The sequence below is a fragment of the Megascapheus bottae genome, chromosome X, assembly GCF_031878675.1.
Source record: "Megascapheus bottae isolate mThoBot1 chromosome X, mThoBot2.hap1, whole genome shotgun sequence".
NCBI lineage: Eukaryota > Metazoa > Chordata > Mammalia > Rodentia > Geomyidae > Megascapheus > Megascapheus bottae.
The window spans coordinates 36634648-36660503 of NC_143547.1; the positions used below are offsets into that span (position 1 = coordinate 36634648).

General features: G+C 40.3%; 1 protein-coding gene across 3 annotated transcripts in view; it reads left to right on the forward strand.

The window, feature by feature from the left end:
- Positions 1–25489, forward strand: part of Phf8 (PHD finger protein 8) — a 90979-nt gene extending 65490 nt beyond the window's left edge. For 2 of the 3 annotated variants that reach the window (XM_090326599.1, XM_090326600.1), the window contains 8 exons: positions 649–827; positions 1297–1382; positions 1899–2032; positions 3108–3418; positions 7227–7322; positions 16978–17087; positions 21728–22061; positions 22893–25489. In XM_090326599.1, coding sequence (XP_090182725.1) covers positions 649–827; positions 1297–1382; positions 1899–2032; positions 3108–3418; positions 7227–7322; positions 16978–17087; positions 21728–22061; positions 22893–22981 — 1339 coding nt within the window. In that variant the 3' untranslated portion in view covers positions 22982–25489. The remainder of the gene's footprint in view (positions 1–648; positions 828–1296; positions 1383–1898; positions 2033–3107; positions 3419–7226; positions 7323–16977; positions 17088–21727; positions 22062–22892) is intronic. The other variant, XM_090326602.1, reaches the window with a different exon arrangement.
- Positions 25490–25856: the final 367 nt, after the last annotated feature.

The following is a 25856-nucleotide window of genomic DNA, read 5'->3' on the forward strand; positions in this document are numbered from 1 at the left end:
CCACATAGTGTATAATTGCATTTTTTCACTTCCTTCCCTTTCTGTATGTAGTAAGCTTTGAACTGAAGTTTAATTTTTGACTTTGTTCTTTTTTTTTGTTTTGTTTTTCTTTTGCCAGTCCTGGAGATTGAACTCAGGATCTGGGTACTGTCCTTAAACAGATTTTGCTCAAGGCTAGCGCTAAGCCACTTGAGCCATAGCATCACTTGGCTTTTTCTAAGTATGTGGTTCCAAGGAATTGAATGCACGGCTTTGTGCATGCTAGGCAAGCACTGTAGCACTAGGCTATGCTCCCGGCCCAACTTTGTTCTTTTTCACGGCAGTTATGTTGGCTAGTTTAGTTTTTTCCTTTGTTCGTGTGTGTGTGTGTGTGTGTGTGTGTGTGTGTGTGTGTGTGTACAGAGATATATATGTATATATTTTACTATTATTTTTGTCAATTAAAACTGGGAAGATTTTGATAGAAATTAATATGAATTTATAGAGCAATTTGAAGAGGTTTTCCAACGTACTATTTTTATTTGATGGTCAGCATTACACCTAGGTTTTTGTACATTTCTAGCATGTGTTTTATCAAAGAGCTACACTCCTAGCCTTTTATCTTTATATTTCACATGACCCTTTTTGTTTCCTCCCTGTTTGCTCCAGTACCAAAAAAATGAAGAACTTAACAAAATCTCATAGAGCAAAAATTGCAAAGAAGGCAGGCAAGTCAAAGCTGGTGACAGAACAGGTGATGGAAGATCAGTTTGACTTGGATTCAGATGATGAATTGCAAATTGATGAGAGACTGGGAAAGGAGAAGGCAGCCCTGATACTAAGACCAAGTAGGTATCTCTTCTTTCTGCCCTGACCATTTTACATTTATATTTTTATTTTGCATTCCATAGACTCAGACCGTATCCTTGAGCTTTTTTTTTGCCAGTCCTGGGCCTTGAACTCAGGACCTGAGCACTGTCCTTTGGCTTTCTCAAGGCTAGAGCTCTACCACTTGAGCCACAGCACAACTTCCAACTTTTGTCTGGGTATATGGTACTGAGGAACCTAACCCGGGTCTTCGTGCATGCTAGGCAAACACTCTAACAGTAGGCCAAACTCCCAGCCCCTCCTTGAGCTTTTTGATATTAGGTTTACCAAACTATATAGACTTCTATTTTCTCTTTGCTTTAAAATTTTATTTTTGTTAAGTCTCACTACTGGTTGTCATTAGTTTCAAGAAAATTGTAATCTTCCTTTCAGTGATTCACTTAGGTGCTAATTTTAACTTTCTAATAATTATATTCAATTGTGTTTTAGAATTTCCCCGGAAATTGCCCCGTGCAAAACCTTGCTCTGATCCCAACCGGGTTCGTGAACCAGGAGAAGTTGAATTTGACATTGAGGTAGGATGCTGCTTGTATATGATCTTCTGATCCTGGAGACAGAAGATAGATTTTCCTTCTAGTTGAGGAAGAAGTTAAGGCGTCCTGTGGATTCAATTTCTAAAATACTACTTTAAAAAAGCACTGCATACTAAGTTCTATGCAGCATATAAATGGAAGATTACAATGTAGTTGAAATATTTTAAGAATCCTTTAATGTGAAGAACAGCATAAAAGACAGTATGATTAAACAAAAAGTATCTGATTTGAAATACTGGTCCAACCTTACACAAACTATTTACTTTGCTGAGATCTCAACCAAGTATTATTTATCTGTAAAATAGGTGGTATACTTTACAAAGATGCTGTAAAGATTAAGATGAAAGAATAGTTGTTCTGGTTTCTATTTGTTCTATACTTGGTTCTCAGAAGATACTAGGAGTTTTACATCTAGATATTAGACATTATTAGTCCTAATTTGGAACTTTACTAAATCAACCCTGAGCAACTGCAGTAATAGGCTTTTTTTCCCAATAGGAGGACTATACAACAGATGAGGATATGGTAGAAGGGGTTGAAGGCAAGCTTGGGAATGGAAGTGGAGCTGGTGGAATTCTTGATCTACTTAAGGCCAGTAGGCAGGTTGGGGGACCTGACTATACTGCCCTCACGTGAGTATTAGCTTTTATTTTGTGTTTATAGGCTGTTAGACAACACTGCACTCCTCCTATACAAAGGACAACATCAATCAGCAGATACTCATTGAGCCATTTTGTTTACTTACTTATTTATGGTCTCATTATATGTCTCAGGCTGTCCTTAAACTCAAAGTTCTCCTGTCTTAACCTTTCTAGCATTGACATTACAGATATGCACCACCAAGTTTGGCTTATTGAGAGCCATGCAAACAGACCAAGCATCACATAAGACATTTGGCCTGAAAGAATAAGATAGACATGAAACTTGTTTTGAGAAATTTAAGATCTGGCACGGAGTGAGTGCTAGAAGTTGGAAGAAGAATGGGAAAAGTAAGAAAGAGAAATATGTAAGAAGATGGCATAATGAAATCCACCTAAATCTGCTTGTAAATGGGGAGGAGCTGGGGTGCTGGTGTTCCACAACTGTAATCCTAGCTACTCAAGGGGCTGAGAATCATGATTCAAAGATAGCCCTAAAAGGAAAGTCTGTAGGACTCTATCTCCAGTTAACCATCCAAAAGCCAGAAATAGAACTATAGATACATCACTGGCCTTGAACAAAGATGTTTGGGGACAGTGCCCAGGCCCTGGCTTCAAGACTCAGGTCCAGCACAAAAGAAAAAAAAATGGGTGAGGAGAGATAGCAAAAAGATGGAAAATAGATGGGTCTAGTATGATCCAAGTGTAATATATACATACATGTATGGAAATTCCAAAGTGAAACCTCTTTGTTGAAGTAAAATAAACTAATAAAGTCCTTTAAGGAAGGAATGGATGCACAGAGATGAATAGAAAGGACAAATACCCAATTTTATGCCATGTTTGCTGCTGTTTATAGAGAGACTTGAGGTAAGGAGGACTGTATTTTTGGAAAACAATCTTTGATACTGTCTTGATCGTTTTGCTTAATTTCTAGTTTTCCACCTTAGATGTCTACTTCTACATTGGTCCCTATTGCTGATATTCCTCTTCCCTTATTATTCTGATAACTGGTTTCTTCCCAGTAACTACAGAAGTTCCTTCAGTATTTCTCCTCTGTCCCTTACAGTGAGGCTCCAGCCTCCCCCAGCACTCAGGAGGCTATCCAGGGCATGTTGTGCATGGCCAATCTTCAGTCCTCATCATCTTCCCCAGCTACCTCCGGCCTGCAGGCCTGGTGGACTGGGGGGCAGGAACGAAGCAGTGCAAGCTCCAGTAGTGGTCTGGGTACTGTGTCTAGTAGTCCAGCTTCCCAGCGTGTCCCAGGGAAGCGAACCATCAAGCGGCCAGCATACTGGAAACCTGAGAGCGAGGAAGAGGAGAATGCCAGTCTGGATGAACAGGACAGCTTGGGAGCATGCTTCAAGGATGCAGAATATAGTAAGAACAGCTAATTACATGTAGCCACCTAAAAAGGATCCTGTTACTCCCAGTATCAATCCCAATCCCAGCCTATAAGGAACCTTAACTCTGATCATTTCTTTTACCCATGTTTTCTTATTCTGTAATTGGGGATATCTCATAAAATGGGTTGATGTAAGCATCAGAGATTATGCTTACAGAGCTCTGGACACACTGTCTTGCTCATGAGATGTCTAGAACAGTAGCTCTTTAATGAGCTCTAATCTGTGTTTAGTAATATCCAATTCTCACTTTGATGACTCCACTTGCTTATTTTACTCCTATCTCCTGTATTGTTTATGTACTTTGTCAGCCAAAAACCTGCAGAGGTATACAGTCAGCTTTTACACATATTTGGGAAAAGTTATATCTTTACTGAACATGTATGGACTTTTAACTTGTCACTTTCCCCTAACCAAAACCATTTTATAACATAGTATTTAATGGGGCCGGGAGTTTGGCCTAGTGGTTAAAGTGCTTGCCTAGCATGCATGAAGACCCGGGTTCGATTCCTTGGTACCACATACATAGAAAAAAGCCGGAAGTGGTGCTGAGGCTCTAGTGGTAGAGCTCTAGCCTTGAGAAAGCCCAGCGACATTGCTCAGGCCCTGAGCTCAAGCCCAGGACTAGCAAAAATAAATAAATAAAATAAAAAAAAACATAGTATTCATTTTATATTAGGTATACCATGTGATCTAGAGATGATTCTAAGTATACAGGATTATGTATATAGGTTATATGCAAATATTATACCTTTTTTTCCAGTCCTGGTGTTTGAACTCAGGTCCTGAGCACTGTCCTTGGACGACTTTCTCAAGGCTAGAGCTCTACCACTTGAGCTACAGCACCACTTCCATGTTTTTCTCTGTATGTGATACCAAGGAATCAAACCTGGGTCTTCGTGCATGCTAGGCAAGCACTCAACCACTAGACCAAGCTCCCGGCCCCCAGACATGAAATCTTTTGATGCTTTGATCTTAGCATTTTAAGCATCTCTAACTATGGGGAATACATTTCAGTTATTGATAAGACACCTAGTTCAAACAATTTAAGGTTTTTTTTTTAGCAACTGACAGTCCACTGCAATTTAATTCAAATTTTAGGAGGAACTTTTCCATTTCTACAACAATGTTCAATAGGATTTTGATAATCGTGTTGTATAGTATTGCCATCTGAAGAATATGAATACAGTTCCTGAGCATGAGTCTATTGGTGTCTTCTTTAATTTCTTTTAACAATATTGAATAGTTTTCAATATACATATCTTATGTTTACATGGTTAAATTTATTCATACTTATTCTTTTGATATTACTGTAAATGGAACTGTTTTCTTAATTTCCTTTATGCATTATTTATTGCTAATATATAGAAATAGCTCTACAATTTGGCTGTAGCATAACTAGTTGAATTGGTTTGGGGGGGATGGTTTCTTTAGCATTTTAGTATACAGATTAAGATAATCTGTGAGTGGAGATAATTTAAATTCTTCCTTTCCAGTGTGGATGTATTCTTTTCTATTCTAGCACAATTGCTCTGGGAAGACTTTTCAGTACAATATTAGAGAGCAGTAGTAAAAATGGATATCCTGTTTTATTCTTTTTGTTTTGTGGTACTAGCTAAGATAAGACCTTGCATAAGCTAATAAGCAAGTATTCTACCACCTGAGCTGTATCTCTAGCCCATCTTAAATTCTTGATCTTAGAGGAAACCTCATCAGTCTTTTACTATTGAATGTGATGTGGGTTTTATAATTGTCCTGTGTCATGGTAAGTGCATTGTATATTGTGTGTCCTTGGACACTTTTTGCTCAAGGCTAGTGCTCTGCCACTTGAACCACAGTGCCAATTTGGCTTTTCCTGTGTATGTGGTGCTGAGGAATCGAACCCAGGGCTTCATGCATGGGAAGCAACAATCTACCTACCACTAGGCTTTGCTCCCCACCCCAATGTATTTTTTAAGTTCCTTCCTTCCTCCCTTCCTCCCTTCCTCCCTTCCTCCCTTCCTCCCTTCCTCCCTTCCTCCTTTCTTTCTTTCTTTCTTTCTTTCCTTCTTTCTTTCTTTCTTTCTTTCTTTCTTTCTTTCTTTCTTTCTTTCTTTCTTTCTTTCTTTCTTTCTTTCTTTCTTTCTTTCTTTCTTTCTTTCTTTCTTTCTTTCGTGGGGCTTGAACTCTGCGCTTGGGCATTGTCCCTGAGCTCTTCAGGCTCAAGGCTACCACCCTACCCCTTGAGCCACAGTGCCACTTCTGGTTTTCTAGTGGTTAATTGGAGATAAGAGTCTCATGGTCTTTAGTGCCTCAGCTGGCTTTGAACCACAATCCTCAGATCTCATCCTTCTGAGTAGTTAGTATGAGCCATCACATCTGGCTTTAAGTTTTTTTTTTGTCTTCATTTTGTCAAATGCTTTTTTACACTATCACATGTTGCTTTTGCTTTGGTTCCATTGTTCTACTAATATCTATTATATTGAGTTTTCTCTTGTTGTTGTATTTTCAATTCCTAGGATAGATCCCATTTGCTCATAGTATATGACACTCTTATTTTAGGTGGAACGTTCTGTGCCTTGAGCCATATACCCAGTTCTTTTTCCTTTATTTTTCAGAAAGAGTCTTGCTTTAACTTGGGGCTGGTCTCAACTGTAATCATCCTATCTCCTATCCCATGTACTTGACAGCACACATGAATCACTATGCCTGGCTTGTTCTTTGAGATAGTTTCACTAACTTTTTACTTAGTCTGGCCTCAAATTTCAGTCTTCCATCTCTCCAAATAACTGGGATTACAGGCCTGAGCCACTGTACTTTGCCATGGCTTTATGCTGCCAAATTTGATTTACTAGTATTTTATTGTAAATATCTGATTCAGATTAAGAACATGAAGGAAGGCTTCTTAAAGGGAGAAATTCTAGAGCTGAATTGTACAAGTTAACTCAAATACTCATTCACCAGATAGTTATTTGATGATTGAATTAAACCTATATACTCATGGCTCTTACCTGTAATCCTATTTGGGAGAATTACATTTCTACGACAGACTGTAAAGAAAAGTATAAATGACTCCATCTCAACAAAAGGAATCTGGATGTGATGGTGGGTGCAATGACAAGGAGCCTAAAAAAAGACAGTCAATGTGTGGGTCCAGGAGGTGAGCCTTATCTAAAAAATAACCAGAATTGGGTTGGGAGTGTAGCCTAGTGGTAGAGTGCTTGCTTAGCATGCACGAAGACTGAGATTTGATTCCTTGGTACCACATACATAGAAAAAAGCTGGAAGTAGTGCTGAGACTCGTGGTAGAGCTCTAGCCTTGAGAAAGTTCAAGGACAGTGCTTAGACCCTGAGCTCAAGCCCAGGACTGGCCAAAACAAACAAAAAACCCAGAAAACTGGAAGTGGTGCTGTGGCTCAAATGGTAGAGCACTAGCCTTGAGCTGACGCGGTCAGGGACAGCATCTAGGCCCAGAGTTCAAGCCCCACAAGCAACCAAAAAAATAACCAGAGAAAAACAAACTTTAGGCAGAACACCTGACCAGTAAGCACAAGCCCTGAGTTCAAATCCCAATAGTACCAGAAAAAATAAAGTAAAATAATTAGGCTAATGCAGAGGTATGATTTTTGCCTGAAAGGGTACAAAATTAATCATCATATATGTATGTGTGATACATTCATGACCTCCTTCTTGAGTGTTAGTAACATAAAGGAAACACTTGGACAGGAATCAGAAGAACTGAAATATATATTATTCTGTCCTTCCTTTTGGATGGAATCTTAATTCTGTTTTTCTACTCTCTATAGTATATCCTTCCCTGGAGTCTGACGATGATGACCCAGCTTTGAAATCTCGACCCAAGAAAAAGAAGAATTCAGATGACGCTCCATGGAGTCCTAAAGGTGACCCCATTATTCTAAACCTCAAGCTCTGCAGGATAAACATTTGTCTAGCTTATATATTATATGCTAGAGCTAAAATGTTGTGTGATGCACAGTTTTATAATCAGAATTAGGGGCAAAGGAACAGGTTGCTTTTGATATTTTATGAGTGGAGATGAAAGGAGAAGGGCCCTGAGCAGATTTCATCAAGTATATCCTAGGACTTCTAAGAGCCTTTTGATAACATCTTGCCATCCCTCTGGTAACTTTGTTATCACAAAGAGAATTATGCTGTTTTTGCTCTGCAACTGTTAAAACTATTGAGAAGTCATTTCTGAGGAAGGAGTAATCACTAAAGTAAACATGGAATTTATGGGGGGATGAAGTGATTTCCTTCATCTCATTGCCTGGGTGATTTTTGTATTGCAGTGTATGTTATTGCTGCTTAACTGACTATGCAAAATTTAGTTTCTTAAAACAACACTAGTTGGGGCCGGGAGTTTGGCCTAATGGTAGAGTGCTTGCCTAGCATGCACAAAGACCCGGGTTCGATTCCTCGGTACCACATACATAGAAAAAAGCCAGAAGTGGTGCTGAGGCTCAAGTGGTAGAGCTCTAGCCTTGAGAAAGTCCAAGGACAGTGCTCAGGCCCTGAACTCAAGCCTAGGACTGGCAAAAAAAAAAACACTAGTTGATCATTTTTCCTGGTCTGTCGATTGGTTGAATCTTTATTCCAATCTGAGCTAGCTTATCTGGGGCTGCATGGTATAAGATCTCCCTCAGCTATCTGGGGTCTGATGTAGATTGATAGGACACTTTTCCATATAGTCTTTTCCAAACATAAGCTTTTTCACAGCACAGCAGAGGGGTTTACAGTGGCAAGAAAGGACAGGCCTCCATATACAAGTATATTTCAAGCTTCTCTGTGTATCATATTTGTTCTTTTCCCATTAACTAGAGAAAGTTACATGGCCATACCCTGTTTTCAGGGCTGGAAAAATAGATTGTATCTCTTGATATGGAACTTTGGAGACAGTGATGAGAAGACACATGCACAGGGTAATGTGAGAAACTGAAAGTCTGCCATAGAGGATGCCGAGACCTACGGTATCCAGGAAATAAAGGGTCTTCTGTTCCCATTCATCCTTATTTGGCCTCTCTAGTGTTAGCTTAGATGTAGTTCTTTTCAATGACTTCTGATATGCCTTTTCCCTCATCTACGAAGACTTCTGACTTTCTTTGGTAGTTAATTGGAATAGTCACAAAGCCAGCTAGCTTTGAACCATGATCCTCAGATTTCAGCCTCTTGAGTAGCTAGGATTTTTTGGTGCCAGTCTTAGCACTTGAAATCAGGGCCTGATTATTGGCCCTGAGCTTTTTTGCTCAAGCCTACTGCTTTTCCACTTGTGCCACAACTCCTCTTCTGGTTTTTTGGTAATTAATTGGAGTTGAAGCCATGGACTTTCTTGCCAGGGCTAACTTTAAACCATGATCCTCAGTAACTAGGATTATAGGCATGAGCCACTGAACCCAGCTTTAATGTATAGCATGTAAACTTTTGTGGAATTTTCAGAATTAGTGATAACATTTGAAGTAAGTTTCTGATAAGTGAATGTATTTATTATAATTTATTTTAACTTAACACCTTAAAAGGTCATTTACTTCTCAAAAAGTTAAATACTAGTTAAGTAAAATAACTTTAAAAAACTCACTAGAGGGTTTGAACAGCAGATTTGAATAATAATGAATGACTTTGAACATAGTCTAATTGAGATTATGTGTTTAATTTTTTTAAGAGCAAAGGAAAATGAACAGACCTAGAGATAGTAGGAATCTTAGAAGTTCAGATAGAATACAGAAGACAACTTGAAGAAATAAGGGTATCACTGAGGCATAGCTGGGGTATAGCTCATTGGTACTGTGCTTGTCTTGCATGCCCGAACACAGAGTTTGACCCCTAGAACTAACAAAAGAAAAATAAAGGGGCTGGGAATGTGACTTAGTTGTAGAGTGCTTGCCTAGCATGCATGAAGGCCTGGGTTACATTCCTCAGTGCCACATAAACAAAAAGCCAGAAGTGGTACTATAGCTCAAGTAGTAAAATGATAGCCCTGAGCAAAAGAAGCTCTAGGACAATACCCAGGCCTTCAATTCAAGCCCCAAGACTGGCAGAAAAAAATAGAAAAAGAAAACTAAAGAAAATAGTGGTTGAGGACTCTCCAAACTTGATAAACTGAAAACTTGAAAAAACTAAAAAAATCACACGTCATAATAAAGAAAAAACTAAAGTCAGCCAAGTGTTGGTGTCTCATGCCTATAATGCTAGCTAATCAGGAGGCTGAGAACTGAAGCACTACTGGCACCAACCCCACCCCACCCCAAAAAAAACCTGCCACTACGTGCCAAAAAGCTGACTTCACCAAAAACTAAAATAGCAGTAAAAGATTCTCTTTAAAAACACACCCAAGCTGGGTGCCCGTGCCTCATGCCTGTAATCAGGAGGATCACAGTTTGAAGCTAGCTTGAGAAGGAAGTGAAGCTGGGCCCTGGTCACTCATGCCTGTAATACTAGCTACTCAGGAGACAGAGATCTAAGGGTCACAGTTCAAAGCCAGAATGGGCAGAAAAATCTGTGAGACTCATCTCCAATAAACTACTCAGAAAAAGTCATAAGTGGTGCTGTGGCTCACGTGGTAGAGTGCTAGCCTTTAGCAAAAAGAGCTCTGGAACAGCACTCAGGCCCAGAGTTCAAGCCCCAGGACCAGAAAATAAATAACAGGAAATTGAAATATGGCTCAAATAGCAGATTACCAGTCTTGAATGGAAAAGCTAGGATGCAGGACCCTGAGTTCATGTTCCACTTCCGGAACATGTGTGTATTGAGAAGTGGAAATTTGTAATGCTGTGACAGCTCTGGAGACCAAATTCTCCTCACTCTGCTCCCAAGGGTTCGTTGTTATTGTTTAGTGATTTTATAACTAACTGTAGAAGTCTACATTTTTTTGTTGTGACATCTGCACTCAGCTTAAGAGTCATTTAATGATTTGACAGATTTTTTTTTGGTTGATTGTGGGGCTTGAACTCAGGGCCTGAGTACTGTCCCTGAGTTCTTCAGCTCAAGGCTACCATTTTGGACCACAGTGCCATTTCTGGTTTTATGGTGGTTAATTAGAGATAAGAGTCTCACAGGTATTCTGCGGGCTAGCTTTGAATCGTGATCCTCAGATCTCAGCCTCCAGAGTACATAGGATTACAGGCATGAGCTCCAGTGCTAGGACAGTTTTCTTTAAATGCTGGAATCTCATAGTGATTTCTAAAGATCTCTTGTAACAGTACCTATTGGTGCAGAACTTCAGTAGTCAGCTAGATAGTTTACAAGTTCGCCTTAGCTTTCATTTCCTTCTGTGCAAAGCCTCTACTAAAAGTGTGTACTTAAGGTCTTGTAACGTCTTTCAGACAGCCCTTACATACAGGGGCCCAAATTTATGTGGGAGCTTCAAATATCTTGTGACCATTTCATTCCTTAGCTTCGTTTCAAGCATGGGAATTCATCTATTGTTTGCTACAACTGTTATGTATCACCTTTAAGTACTTGCCTTTAAGCTTTGTCTTATAAATCCTCCCCAGGGAAAGACTTTTAACACTAGGCTTTGAAAGAAATCTCCAGCTCCTTTTACTCACTACATCACTGGAAGTGTAGGCTGTTATTTTTCAAGGCAGTCATAAAGCTGAGGAAAAGTAGATATGTCTACAGCAAATTAAAATGTTGCGAAGTTCTGAGAGTCACTTGTTATTCTTGTATAAATGCTGTCTACATTTTCCCAAGCCTTTAATAAGTGTATTGAAAAGCTTATTGTAACAAATTCTGCTGATTTTCTCATTGTTTTTTTATTGAGAAATACATTTTCAAAGGCCTTTACTCTTTTCTAATGGTCACCTGTTGTGACATCTCAACCTCAGTACTTTAGTATGCGTCTCTAAAAAAATGGTATCTTCTTCTGTAACCACCATACCATGTATGACACATGAATAAACAATTATATTTTCTTAATATCATCTTATGCCAAATTTTTATTTCCTCTAATAATAGCCAAATTTCCCCTTATAGCCAAAGCACATGTTATAGTAGTTTATTCAAACCAGGATTCATTCAAAGACTGCACATTACATTTGGCTGTTAAAAACTCTTGGTATTATTCCTTATTTTAAATTTTTATTATTAAAATCAAAGCAGAATTAAATGAATTGAAGTCCAAAAAAACTATAGAAAGAATCAACAAAACAAGGAGTTGGTTCTTTGAAAAAATTAACAAAATTGACAGACCGTTAGCAAATCTTACCAAAAAAAGAAGGGAGCATACCAAAATAAACAAAATCACAGGCGAAAATGGTAATGTCATGACAGAAATTACCAAGATCCAGAGCATCATGAGGGAATACTTCTCAAACCTTTACGCCAACAAATTTGAGAACCTAGAAGAAATGGATGAATTCCTAGCCAATATTAACATACCCACACTGAACCATGAAGAAATAACCCAACTAACAGGCTATTTCAAGCACTGAAATAGAAATGGCAATAAGAGACCTTCCACCTAAGAAAAGCCCAGGGCCAAATGGATTCACAGCTGAATTCTATACGTTCTTCAAAGCAGAGCTCACACCAATACTCCTCAAGCTCTTCAACGAAATTGAAAATGAAGGCTCTTTACCAAACACATTCTATGAAGCCAGTGTAACCCTCATCCCCAAACCAGACAGAGATTCATCAAAGAAAGAGGACTATAGACCCATTTCTTTGATGAACATCGATGCAAAACTTCTCAACAAAATACTGGCCAACTGTCCACAACAACTCATCAAAAAAATTATACACTATGTTCAAATAGGATTCATCACAGGGAGGCAAAGCTGGTTCAACATACGCAAATCAATTAATATAATTCAGCACATCAACAGGAGCAAGGACAAAAATCACATGATTGTCTCAATAGGTGCAGAAAAGACATTTGACAAGATCCAACACCCCTTTATGTTAAAAGCTCTAGAGAAACTAGGAATCCATGGAACATTCCTCAGTATAATAAAGGCTGTGTATGACAAACCCACAGCTAGTATTATACTTAATGGCGAAAAGCTAAAGCCATACCCTCTAAAATCAGGAACGAGACAAGGATGCCCATTCTCTCCACTCCTCTTTAACATAGTATTAGAATTTCTAGCCAGTGCAATAAGGCAAGAAGTAAGCATAAAGGGGATCCAAATAGGGAAAGAGGAAGTAAAACTATCCCTCTTTGCAGATGACATGATTCTGTATTTAAAGAATCCTATAGACTCCACGCCCAAGCTCCCTGAGCTGATTCAAAACTTTGGAAGGGTAGCAGGGTATAAAATTAACCCTCAAAAATCAACAATCAGGAAATCAACTCTTTTTGCCTCAAAGAAAATAAAGTACCTAGGAATTATCTTAACTAAGAATTTAAAGGACCTTTCTTTTTTTTTTTGCCAGTCCTAGGCTTCAGCTCAGTGCCTGAGCACTGTCCTTGGACTTTCTCAAGGCTAGAGCTCTACCACTTGAGCCTTAGCACCATTTCCAGATTTTTTTCTATGTATGTGGTACTGAGGAATCGAACCTGGGTCTTCATGCATGCTAGGCAAGCACTCTACCACTAGGTCAAACTCCCAGCGCCCGTAAAGGACCTTTTTGATGAAAACTTTAAAACCCTGAAAAAGGAAATTAAAGCAGAACTGAGGAAAACTCCCATGCTCCTGGATTAGAAGAGTCAACATCGTGAAAATGGCAATCGTGCCAAAGGCTATCTACAAATTCAACGCAATACCCATCAACATCCCAATGTCATTCTTTAAAGAAATAGAAGAGGCAATCCAAAACTTCATATGGAATAATAAAAGACCAAACACTTCTTAGCAGAAAGAACAGCGCCGGAGGAATTTCAATACCAAACTTTAGACTCTATTACAGAGCTATAATTATCAAAACAGCTTGGTACTGGCACAAGAACAGGCCTGAAGACCAACAGAATAGAACTGAGGACCCAGATATTAAACCACAGACCTATGGCCACCTAATCTTTGACAAGGGAGCCAAAAAAATAGAATGGAAGAAAGACAGCCTCTTCAACAAGTGATGCCTGCAGAACTGGTTAAGCACCTACAGAAAACTAAAGTTGGATCCTTCTTTGTCACCCTGCACTAGAAGTAACTCCAAATGGATCAAAGACCTCGAGGTAAAAGCCAACACACTGAAAACTTTACAAGAAGAATAGGAGACACACTAGGCCTCCTTGGCACAGATCGAAATTTTCTTAATAAGGACCAAGAATCACAACAAATCAGAGAAAGGCTGGATAAGTGGGACTGCATTAAACCGCAGAACTTTTGTATGGGAAAGGACGTAGCTAATAATTAGGAAGTCTACAGAATGGGAGAAGATCTTCACCAACCATACAACGGACAAAGGCCTCATATCTAAAATATATCAACAAATCAAAAAATTGAATCACTCCAAAACTAATCTCCAAAGTAACAACCATCCCATTAAAAGATGGTCCAAAGACTTAGAGTCTTCTCTGAATAAGAAGCAAAAATGGCCTATAGACACATGAAGAAATGCTTGACATCTCTGGCCATAAAAGAAATGCAAATCAAAACAACTCTTAAGATTCCACCTCACTCCAGTTAGAATGGCCAGGATCAAGAAAACTAATAACAACAGATGCTGGAGGGGATGTGGCCAGGAGGGATCACTACTACACTGTTGGTGGGAGTGCAAACTCATTCAACCGCTATGGAAAGCAGTATGGCAGTTCCTCAAAAGGCTAAACATAGAGCTCCCCTATGACCCAGCAATTCCACTACTTGGCATTTACCAAATCATCCAGAAACAAGGACATACTAAATCCACTAGCATAACGATGTTCATTGCAGCACTATTTACCATAGCAAAGATATGGAACCAACTCAGATGTCCCTCAGTTGATGAGTGGATCAACAAGATGTGGTATTTGTACACAATGGAATTCTATGCTGCTGTCAGAAGAATGACATCACTCCATTTGTTACGAAATGGAAAGACTTAGAAAAAATTATATTAAGTGAAGTAAGCCAGACTCAAAGGAACATAGGCTCAATGGTTTCCCTCATTTGTCATAATCAGTAGAAACCTTGGGCTCTCACAGCAGAGATTTGAAATAGAGCAAAACCTAGATACATAAGGCCATACAGTATGATGCTAAATGAAAGGACCTCTAGGATATAGGAACAAAAGCCATATAATGAGTGATTGTTTTCCTTAATGTACTGTTATTTCTTATCTCTTTTGTTGTCCCTTGGTTATCTTATATTGTTATAGTATCCCACTTTGTTATCTGATATATTGGATAAATGCGTATTTGGTTATTTGAAATTGGATAGGGAAGGGAGGAAAAAGATGAGGGGTGGGCGTGGGGGGGAGGGAAATGGGGACCAAGACATAAGAAAGGGTATCAATGTATGTGAATTAATGCACCTTCTATCTGGCGAATATAATGTAACCCTTCTATTAATTACAATAAAAATATATGAAAAATTTGTTATGGAAAAATTTATTTTTTATTTATGTATCATGTATTTCCATACATGCATATACTATGCTTTTAAAATGATCTATTGTTAAATATATATATATATATTAAAGTAAAACATCCATATTATCAATAACTGAATTCTTTTATTATAACTTTTTACCATCATTCATTCATCTATCTATTCTATCTGGGTATTGTAGTTTTTCCTGAGCCACTTCAAAGTAATACACAACAATATCACAACATATTTTATCCATTTATACTTTACTATTTTTCTGAAATAAAAACACCTTCCTATTTTTCCATTTAACAATTTATAAGCTGATGCTGTGGATTTTCTTTAGTACCATATCAGAAGCATATGATCCCATACTTCTCAGTTATTAATGACACTGATGTTAGTACTTAGTTGAGTATACTACTTAAGGTGATGAGACTGTGAAGTAATATCATTGACTTGCAAACTAGAGATACCTTTATTAGCTGGCATTCTGCAGTAAAAACCATTCCTAATGCTCTGGGGCTATATACTTCCTATTGAAAATAACTTTTTTGTTTCAGTGTTAAAGGATTATAAAACAGTTTGTAAACAACATAATTTTTAGGAATTCATCGGCCAGTGTGTCGACCACATAGCACCCATTGACATAAATGAGATAAAGTTATATGTGCTATGTTTGATACATACAGGTTATATGTTCTGAAGAAAAAAAAATTAGTGGGACCAGAGAGCTCCTAAATGCTTTACATAGGAAATTACTGTCAGGGTACTTTTGGAAAGTGGGAATAGGTGAACAAAAGGGAAGATGCATACTCTAGGCAGTGTTGATGATGAAGATGATGCCATTGGGAGAAGGGATGAAGTATACATACGTGGGGAGTTTAATAAGGAAAGTGTCTGGAAGAACTGAAAATACTCTTTTAATCTATTTTCTGCTGCTATAACAATATCATAGACTGGGGAAATTCTAAACAAATTTATTTGTCTCATTGTTCTGGAGACTGGAAAGTCCAGCTGCAGGATGCTGGCACTGTGTAAAGGCATTGCTCCATCATTCTATAAGCACAAAATATCATTTGATGAAACGGGGGGAAGGAGGGGAAAAAGAGCTGTGAAATCCTTCTGTAACTCACTACTCCAACAACAGGTTTTATCCAATCTTTAATTTGTTTGTTTGTTTGGGATTTTTGGTCCCAGTATTAGAGCTTGAACTCAAGGCCTCATACTCACATATGGCATTTTTTGGTCAACTCTGGTGGTCTACCAGTTAAGCCAAATATCTGTCCAGATTTTTGCTAATTCGTTGGAGATAAGGATCTCACAGGCCTTTCTGCTTGGGCAGGCATTGAAACCCTATCTTAGCAATTAGCTTGCATTTCTTTAAAGATTTTTAAAATGGGGTCAGAATCTTGGCCTATAATAGAGTGCTTGCGTAGCATGCATGAAAACCTGGGTTCGATTCCTCAGTACCACATACTCAGAAAAAGCCAGAAGTGGTGTTGTGGCTAAAGTCGCAGAGCGATCGCCTTGAGGAAAATGCCCAAGGACCATGGGATCCTTGGTTCAAGCCCCAGAGTTGGCAAGAAAAAAAAGTTTGTTAAAATGACAATTAGATTTCCTCTTGAGTTTAATGGGACATTCAAACATGGGAAGCAGGAAGACTAATCAAGACTACTTGGCTTGGGTGGGTAGGGTGGAGTAGACTTTGAGCTGGAGGGTAGTTGTTCACACCTATAATCCTAGCTGTTCAGAAGGCTGAAATAAGAGCATTGAGGTTCAAAGCCAGCCTATGCAGAAAAGTCTGTGAGACTATTATCTCCAATAAATTACCACAAAAAAGCCAAAAGTGAAGCTGTGGCTTAAGTGGTAGAGAGCTAGTCTTACGCAAAAATGCTCAGGGACAGTGTTAATGCCCTGAGTTCAATCCCAGGACTGGCATGAATAATAAACATTAAAGAGACAAAGGGTATGACTCAAGTATTAAAATACTTGCTAGATTGCTTCGTAGTAAGCACCAGGCTTTGAATTCAATTCCCAGTATTTGGATAAATATCTTAGAGGGTAACACCTTGTACTGTTTCCTTTGTAGCACGTGTGACACCAACTCTACCCAAGCAAGACCGTCCTGTGCGTGAGGGGACCCGAGTGGCTTCCATTGAGACAGGTTTGGCTGCAGCAGCTGCAAAGCTGGCACAACAGGTAAGGGCTGCCACCTAGGCATGACCTTATTAGCGATCCCAGTGTCCTATAGAGCCTCAAAGCTCAGATGTTCTGGCTAATAGAAGTCTCAGGTAACTGTTAATCTTTTTCCTTGGAAGTATACCATCCCTTTCAGCAACTTACATAGGTTACACAGTTGACATGATTTAGAGCTAGACTATAGAAACATGTTGCAAGTGGGTAGAGTACCTCATACCATGAGTAAGAAAGCCAAACAGGAGCTCCAGGCCCCGAGTTAAGCCCAGGTATCAACACATGCACGCACACGCACACGCACACTCATGCATGCACATGCACACAGACACGCACACATGCGTGCGAAAAAAAACCCTCTGATAAGTATTTGATCTGTCCTTTTTCTTCAGTTTTGAGGAAGTGGTTCAGTTGAGTACACTTAAGTTCTCAGCTACCACCTAGCCATTGTGGTGCACACTATTAATCCTAGCTACTTGGGAAGCAAAGGTGAGGAAGATTTCAGGTCAAAGACAGTCTAGACAAAAAGTTACTGAGGACTCACCCTCCCCATCTCAACAATAGCAATAGCAACAACATAGTCTTAGCTATGTGAGAAGTATAAGTTGTAGGATCACAGTCTAAGGCCCACCCTGGGCAAAAATATGTCTATATGGAAAATGACTAAAGCAAAAAAGAAAGCTAGGGATGTGGCTCAAGTGGTAGAGCAGCTACTTAGCAAACATGAGGCCCTGAGTTCCAACCCCAATACCATAATATAAAAATTATCAACCACCTACCAGTATTAACATTTGGTATAGTTGGGCACTGGTGGCTCACACATGTTATCCTAGCTATTCAGGAAACTGAGATCTGAGGATCAAGGTTTAGAGCCAACCAGGACAAGAAATTCTGTGAGACACTTATCACCAATTAACCACCAGAAAACCAAAATTGGTACTGTGGCTCAAGTGGTAGAGTGCTAGCCTTGAGCTGAAGACCTCAGGGACAGTGCCCAGGCCAAGAGTTCAACCCCACGACTGATAAAAAAAAAATGGTGTAGTAGTAAGTTTTTCTTCTCCAATTTTTCTTTCTCAAGAGAAAGTTATCCACTATTTTTGTCCTAAAGTCTAGAATCATTTTTTTTTGGTCGGTGGTCTGGCTTGAACTCTGGGCCTCGGCATTGTTCCTGAACTCTTCAGCTCAAGGCAAGTACTCTACCACTTTGAGCCACAGTTTCATTTCCTAGAATCATTTTATTTTTGCCAGTCCTGGGGCTGGAACATAGGGCCCGGGCACTGGGCTTTCTCAAGGCTAGCACTTTTTATCACTTGAGCCACAGCTCCACTTCTTGCTTTTTCTGTGTATGTGTTAATGAGGAATCGAATCCAGGGCTTCATACACGCTAGGCCAGCACTCTACCATTAGGCCACACTCCTGGCCCCTAGAATCAATTTTATCTCTCACACTATTAAGTTGTCTTCTCTTTTTTTTTTTTTTGCCAGTCCCTGGGCTAGAACTCAGGATCTGGGCTTTCTCGAGGCTAGAGCTCTACCACTTGAGCCACAGCACCATTTCTAGCTTTTCTGTGTATGTGGTACTGAGTAATGGAACCCAGGGCTTTGTCTATGCTAGGCAAGCACTCTACCACTAGGCAACACTCCCAGCCCCAACCCTTTTTTTCCCTCCCTCCCTCCTCCCCTCTCTCCTGCTCTCCTCCCTCTCTGTCTGTCTCCCTCTCCCTCCCCTCCCCCTCTCTCTTTCTTTATTGTGGTAGTGAGTCTTTAACTCAGGGCCTGTGGGCTGTCCCTAAGCTTTTTTCTTAAGGCTAGCACTCTGCTACCTTGAACCATAGCTTCACTGCCAGTTTAGGGTTGACTAATTAGAGATGGGAGGGAAAAACTGAGAGAGGTCAATGGAAGAGGAAACATGGTTCAAAAAGTATTCTCATTGATTATCTGATTCATGTAACTGTAACTCCTCTTTATTTTTTATTGTAATTAATAAAAGGGTTACATATTTGCCAGATAGAAGGTGCATTAATTCACATACATTGATACCCTTTCACATGTCTTGGTCCCCATTACCCTCCCCCCCACCCCCCTGTAACTCCTCTTTAATATCAACTCCACAATAACAATTTTTTTAAGGAGTTGCATTGACTTTTCTGCCCTGGATGGCTTTGATCTGTGGTCCTCAAATCTCAGCCTCTTGGATATAGCTCAGATTATAAGTGTGAGTCACTGGCACCTGGCTAAGTTGGTTCTTTTCTTTGTCAGTGTCTCCTTAGCTTCTCATGCCACATCCTACAGCATAGAGCATTATTGGGCATCTGTTTCATGTTAAACCCTTTTATGTATAATGCTTAATGTAATATGGCCAGTACACTTGCTCAATAGATAATATTTTAATTATTTTACAGGTGAACAAATATGAAACTTACTTTAAGTGACTAATCCAGGATAAGGCACCAGTAAATGAAGGAGAGAAGATTCAAACTCATATCCTCTAACTTCACATTTCATTATTCTTGATATTTATATCAAATGGAATAGTTAAATGTGTATATATTTTATATGATGTCCTATGGAGCTGAAATTTAAAAATTCGGGCCGGGTGTTGGCCTGCCTGGTGGTAGAGTGCTTGCCTAGCATACATGAAGACCTGGGTTTGATTCCTCGGTACCACATACATAGAAAAAGCCAGAAGTGGTACTGTTGCTCAAGTGGTAGAGCTCTAGCCTTGAGAAAGCCCAAGGATAGTGCTCAGGTCCTGAGCTGAAGCTCAGGACTAGCAAAATAAAAATAAAAATTCTTGAGACTGGGAGTTTGGCCTAGTGGTAGTGTGCTTGCCTAGCATGTGCAAAGACCCAAGTTTGAGTTCTCAGTACCACATATATAGAAAAACCCGGAAGTGGGGCTGTGGGTCTAGGGCTAGAGCTCTAGCCTTGAGAAAGCCCAAGTACAATGCTCAGGCCATGAGTTCAAGCCCCAGGACAGGCAAGAAAAAATTCTTGAGAGCTGGGAGCATGGCCTACTGGTAGAGTGCCTGCCTAACATGCACAAAGCCCTGGGTTTGATTCCTCAATGCCATATAAATAGAAAAAGCTGGAAGTGGCACTGTGGCTCAAGTTGTAGAGTACGAGCCTTGAGACAGCCCAAAGACAGTGCCCAGGCCCTATGTTCAAGCCTCAGGACTGGCAAAAGAAAGGTCTTGAACTAGCAGATACCAAACAAGCCAGGTGGTTCTTTGATTAGAACTTCTACTATGTATATCTTAGTGTTACATATAAGCTATAACTTGAAAAAAATGGTCATATTGCTTTAAAAATAAACAGATAAATTGATTCCAGTTCTGAAAACAGCACTTGGTGTGTCATCTGAGGAATAACTTCAATTTGGGTTGCTCAGAGAGTACTTCAAAGAAGAGGTTTTGGAAGCAAGACTAGGTTAGTGTTACTGAGAGAGGGCAAAGAAATGTAATTACTGATTTGATCTGTGTGATTATATAGCACTTTAAAAACTGTTTTTCCAGCTTCTCAGAGTTCCAAATGTCTATTATACAAGTAGCCAATATGCCACAGATAGTTGATCTATACAGCAATACATAGATACATGAAATCCAAGATTTGGGGAAAAGTGACATAACTCTGTCCTGTCCAAAACTGATTCTTTTAGACCCAGCGGCTTACAAAGATTTCCAAGTCCTCTTTTAGACAAACAAGACCATCAAGAAAAAAGGCGTAAAAATATAGAATAATCACTTGTTAAGTTACTACCATTTGCTATGACAATAGCAGATATTCATTTACCCCTTTTACAGATCAAGTAACGGAGATTCAAGAAGATTAGGAACTTTGACTAAAGTCACCTAATTTATGGAATACAACCCTGGATTTCAGCTCAGGTTTCTCTCATTTCTTTTTTTTTTTATTTTGGCCAGTCCTAGGCCTTGAACTCAGGGCCTAGACTCTATCCTGAGCTTCTTTGTGCTTAAGGCTAGAGCGCTACCATTTGAGCCACAGTGCCACTTCTGGCTTTTTCTGTGTATGTGGTACTGAGATATCAAACCCAGGGCTTCATGCATTCTAGACAAGCACTCTACCACTAAGACACATTCCCAGCCAGGTTTCTCTCATTTCAATACTAATAATCTTTATACTCAAATTTGAAAATTTTTCAGGGTATGTTTTCAAATAGACCTGGTTACGTTCTGGATCTGTGAGGCTGTGAGGCTTTGAAGACAAGCTACTTAATATTCCTGCACCTCAGTTTTTTAATCTGTAAATGAGGGTTTTTCTCTGTTAAGGATGTTATGACAATGTGATGAGATAAATTGCCTCAGCTACTGGTATAAATTTAGTTGTAATACTATCAAAAAGTCCACAGTCTACCTAATTAGTGGAAATTCTACGACCAAAGGCCAAATCTCTAAACTCATTTTCAGTTCTTTTGCCACTGTACTGTTAAGTGGCACTGCTGGTTTAAGGATAGGTGGTATCAAAGAAATGACTCAGATGAAAGATCATGTTGTGTTTATGTACAGGCTAGACTTGGATAGGAAAAAGTAGCAGGTTTCAGAACTATGTTTATCATTGTCTTGTTCCTTTGGGGAAAATTATTTTTTCTCCACTTGTGATATTTTTGCCCACTTGGCTTGTGTTTCAGGAGCTTCAGAAAGCCCAAAAGAAGAAATATATCAAGAAGAAGCCTTTGTTGAAAGAGGCAGTACAGCCTCGCCCTCAAGAAACCAATGTTAATGTGACAATACCAGCCCCAACACTGGCTACTGCACCCCAGGAGCTCACATCCTCCTCACCCTTGCCTCCTGAGCCTAAGCAAGAAGCTCTGTCTGGAAGTCTTGCTGACCATGAATACACAGCTCGTCCTAATGCCTTTGGAATGGCCCAAGCAAACCGCAGCACCACACCCATGGCCCCTGGTGTCTTCTTGACCCAACGGCGTCCTTCAGTTGGTTCCCAGAGCAATCAAATCGGACAAGGTACATGGGTCATATAGTAGTAGAAACAAGGGAATCTTAGGGGAATCTCCTCCAAATCCTGTGGGCCCTAACAAATGAGACTACCGAGGAGAAAGACACTGAAGGCTTGGATGTGAGCTCATGGGACTTGGAGAGATTGATTGCTGTTTAAGTAGAGGTTTAGATTTAAGTTCTTTCAGTGGTTAGAGTGGAGGGTGGATTAAAATTGGGAAATAGTTTGGAAGGAAGCACATACAAAGATTTAGGCAGAAATAAAGAGAAGCTGGAGCTCAGACTAAAGGAAAGAATAAATTGAATATATTAATAATTAGGACACAGGAGGTTCATTAATGCGTGGGGAGAGATAAAAGAGGTGGGGTTAGAGTTTTCCTTTCCCCTCACCCTCAAAACCTAGCCCCTAGAATATACAGCTCAAGGACACTTAGGTGGGTATGATAATAAGGATTTACAAGGATGGAAACATCAGGAAGCCTAGGTTGTATATATTAACCAGGCAATTAATCAACCCTGGTGAGCTGGATAAGAGGACTTAAAAGCACATTCATTTTCCGGAAGAAATTTTAGAAGGAAAAGGATTTGGAACCAAGGAAAGAAATTAGTGGGAAAGACGAACTATAACCAGGGAGTTTACAGCTGCTGCACCAGGTCAGAGGAGGAAGAGCCAAGGGGTATGGTATTGGATAAAGGGCTTCTTGCCCAATATGGCCCCAGGATGAAGAAACTTTGTGGAGAAAGAAACGGAAGGGGAAATGACCTAAGGACAGTTGATGTTGCAGAGTTGCCAATAAAGCCTTTTCCATACCCTTTACTTACTTTCCCCTTCCCTCACAGGAAAGCGTCCCAAAAAAGGCCTGGCTACCGCAAAGCAGAGACTCGGCCGTATCCTGAAAATCCACAGAAATGGCAAACTACTTCTGTGAACTGAACCCCTTTGTGCCCCACCCTTCACCCCCATTGCCTTCTCCGTTGTTAACTGTTGGGGCACTCCTGGATCCTGTCTGCCCCGGACAAGGTGCTGAGGTGCACTGTCCTGCTTTCTGGGGACTGACCAAAGGCACGGACTTTCCCACAGACCCCTTCAATGACTCGTTTTGACTATCTTTCCATTTCCCTATGAGTATTCTGTTTTCTTTCTCCATTATCCCAAGTAGCAGGTAAATGGAAAAGGTTTCCGACTGATGAGAATCCATTTTTCTGCTTCTCTAGCCTCCTCCCTTTTCATATGTGTTGTCCTTTATATTTGTGTCTCCCCCTTCCCAATCTAGAGGGCAGAATGAGAGAGGCATTAGGAGAGCCTGGGCCCCTTAATATGCGTGGCCTTGAAATGGGAGGCCCAGTGCTCCAAATTGTCCACAACTCTAGCCCTTTCTCTAGAAGTCTTCCCATTTGTACCTACACTTCCCTACCCTTCTTCCCCTAAATCCAGTAGATGTGCCCCACCTTCAGACTTGGTCCTGGAAGAAGGCTGTGTTCACTGCCTCCTCTTGCCAAATAATTCTTCGATTAAAAAAAGAACAGGGCCCAAAATCTCCTTGCTGTCCCACTGTGGCCTTTCTAGTTGGCCTAGAAAAGATGACCTTACTTATCCTTGGGCAGAAAGGAGATTTTTGTTACTCTTCAAGATGGCAAGAGAACAGACATCCAGGCCTTCTAGGCCTTTGATGTCCTTTGACTGTGTCTTTGACAGGATACAGGAAGAGGATGCTACTTTTGACTGGCTACACATGAAGTGATTTGGCCCCTAGTGATCTCTGGGGAGTTACTTGGATCTGGAGGTCCTGTGGAACATGAGTATGCATGGCTGCAGATAGGCCCTGGCAGATAGAAAACTGTGTCTCAGAAAGTTGAAATCACCTACCACTGAAGCAGATAACAATGGCCCTACAGCCTACTTTCTTCATCTACCTATACCACAGAACACAGTCTGGACTTTTCAGAGAGGGTATGGTGGGACAGCCACCTCTGGGTTCTTCATCGGGAGCCTCCATGCTTCTTTCCCTACCTGAGGTCTTAGTCTGAAGAAGACCTCAAAATTCATATCTTTACCTCTGGGTCTTGGCACCTCCAGACCACAGGCCAGCGTTCAAGCAGAGAGAAGATGGCCCATGTCTAAAAGAAGAGACACACATCTGGGAAGGAGCAGACCATCTGATTTAACCTTCATTTTTCCTTTTGATTGTCTCCATTGTCCAGATAGTGCCCCCACTTCCTTCCTTTTTGTCTTGCCTCACTGGCAATCCATACTTGATATAGAATGCCTCCTCCCCTACTCCATTTTGGCACTGCCTAAATGGAATGTATCTTTGTCCTCTATCCTCCACTCCAACTTCATCCCAGCTTGCTTGATGCTTCTGGAGGAATTTAACAGCTACCATGCAGGCTACAGGGAGTTTGTGAGGCTTCCTTTGTCTTCACTGTGTCTAGTTTGCCTTTCCTTTGCCTATAGACTGACCTTTACTGTCCTTCCTTGGAATCAGGGGTCCCTTATCCTTTTGCTTTCCTATCTTGGGGACCCCAGGGGCCAAGCAGTCATCCATTTAGCCACACCAAAGGCAAAAAGCCTAGCTACCTCCCCCCCTCCCAGAATTGAGGTCCCTATTCCCAGTCCCTCTTTTCTACCCAGCTCTGCTTATCTTGGGGATTTCAAGACAGCAAGGGGTTGTGTGGGGGAGGGCAGAAGAAACCTCTGTCCTTGTGTAGACAACTGCCTGACTAGACACTGACTGCTGTCACCAAGACCAGGTACCCATACCTTTTGTCCATTAACACCCCTTTTTGATCTTTCAAAGGCAGCTAATTGCTAGCAAATCCCCCTGGTTCCTGACCTCTTTCTTCTGTTTCTTTGTTAGAAATTTCTATGGAACTGAACCCAGCCTCCATTTGACTGGGTTCCTTTAGTTTAGTTGGGTTCCTGGAGCCTTCTGTTTGTTGTTTTTTGTTATTTCCAATGAAAAGCAAGTTTACCTTCAGAGTTATGCTTTTCCAAAGAGGATAGTGTGTTTTGTTGTTTTGTTTTTGTTCTTTTAATGTTTCAGGTTCTAAGTGAAGTGAGTTGGGGAGGGGTTAGGAGTGGTAGCAACCAAGGTTTAGAACATGGTGAGATAGTTACCTCTGATCTCCAGTCCCCAGCAAGAGTTGGGGGTGGGATAGGGGCAGGGAGAGAGGATTTCTATTCACCTTTAATATATTTTTACAAAAAAAGCAAACAATTTAAAAACAAACCCACCGCTTCTGTACATGTTTAAATATATTTTTAGAAGTGGGTAGGATTGTGAATTTCTGATGCAGGGCCTTTTTATAAATAGGTTAGAGTAGCATCATCTGGATTTCTCTTGTTTTTGCCCTTGTTTTTCTTATGTTGTGTTACTAATGTAATTTATATTTTTTTTAGATCCTCCCTTTCCTATAGATATAAAAGTGATTTATCTTGGCAATTGCTTTGCTTGGCATTCTTTTCTGGCGGCGGCGGCGGCGGCAGCGGCGGCGGCGGCGGTGGTGGTGGTGGTGGTGGTGGTGAAGGTGGTGAAGGTGGTGAAGGTGGGGCAAATGCATGGGGTTTAAGATAATGAGAGATTCTCTTTGTGTTTCCCTTAACTTGTTATCAGTGGACATTTATCTGATGGCCAACCTTCTACCTGAGAAAGTAAAGGGACTGTAACCTACCTTTAGGAAGAACACAATGCTCAATTCACATATCTGAGCTCCATAATCAAAAGTACAGTGAGCAAAAAGGTTACAGAAATTCAGAGGGGCCTATAAAACCATTTTTAATAACTTCCATTTGACTATTTTTGG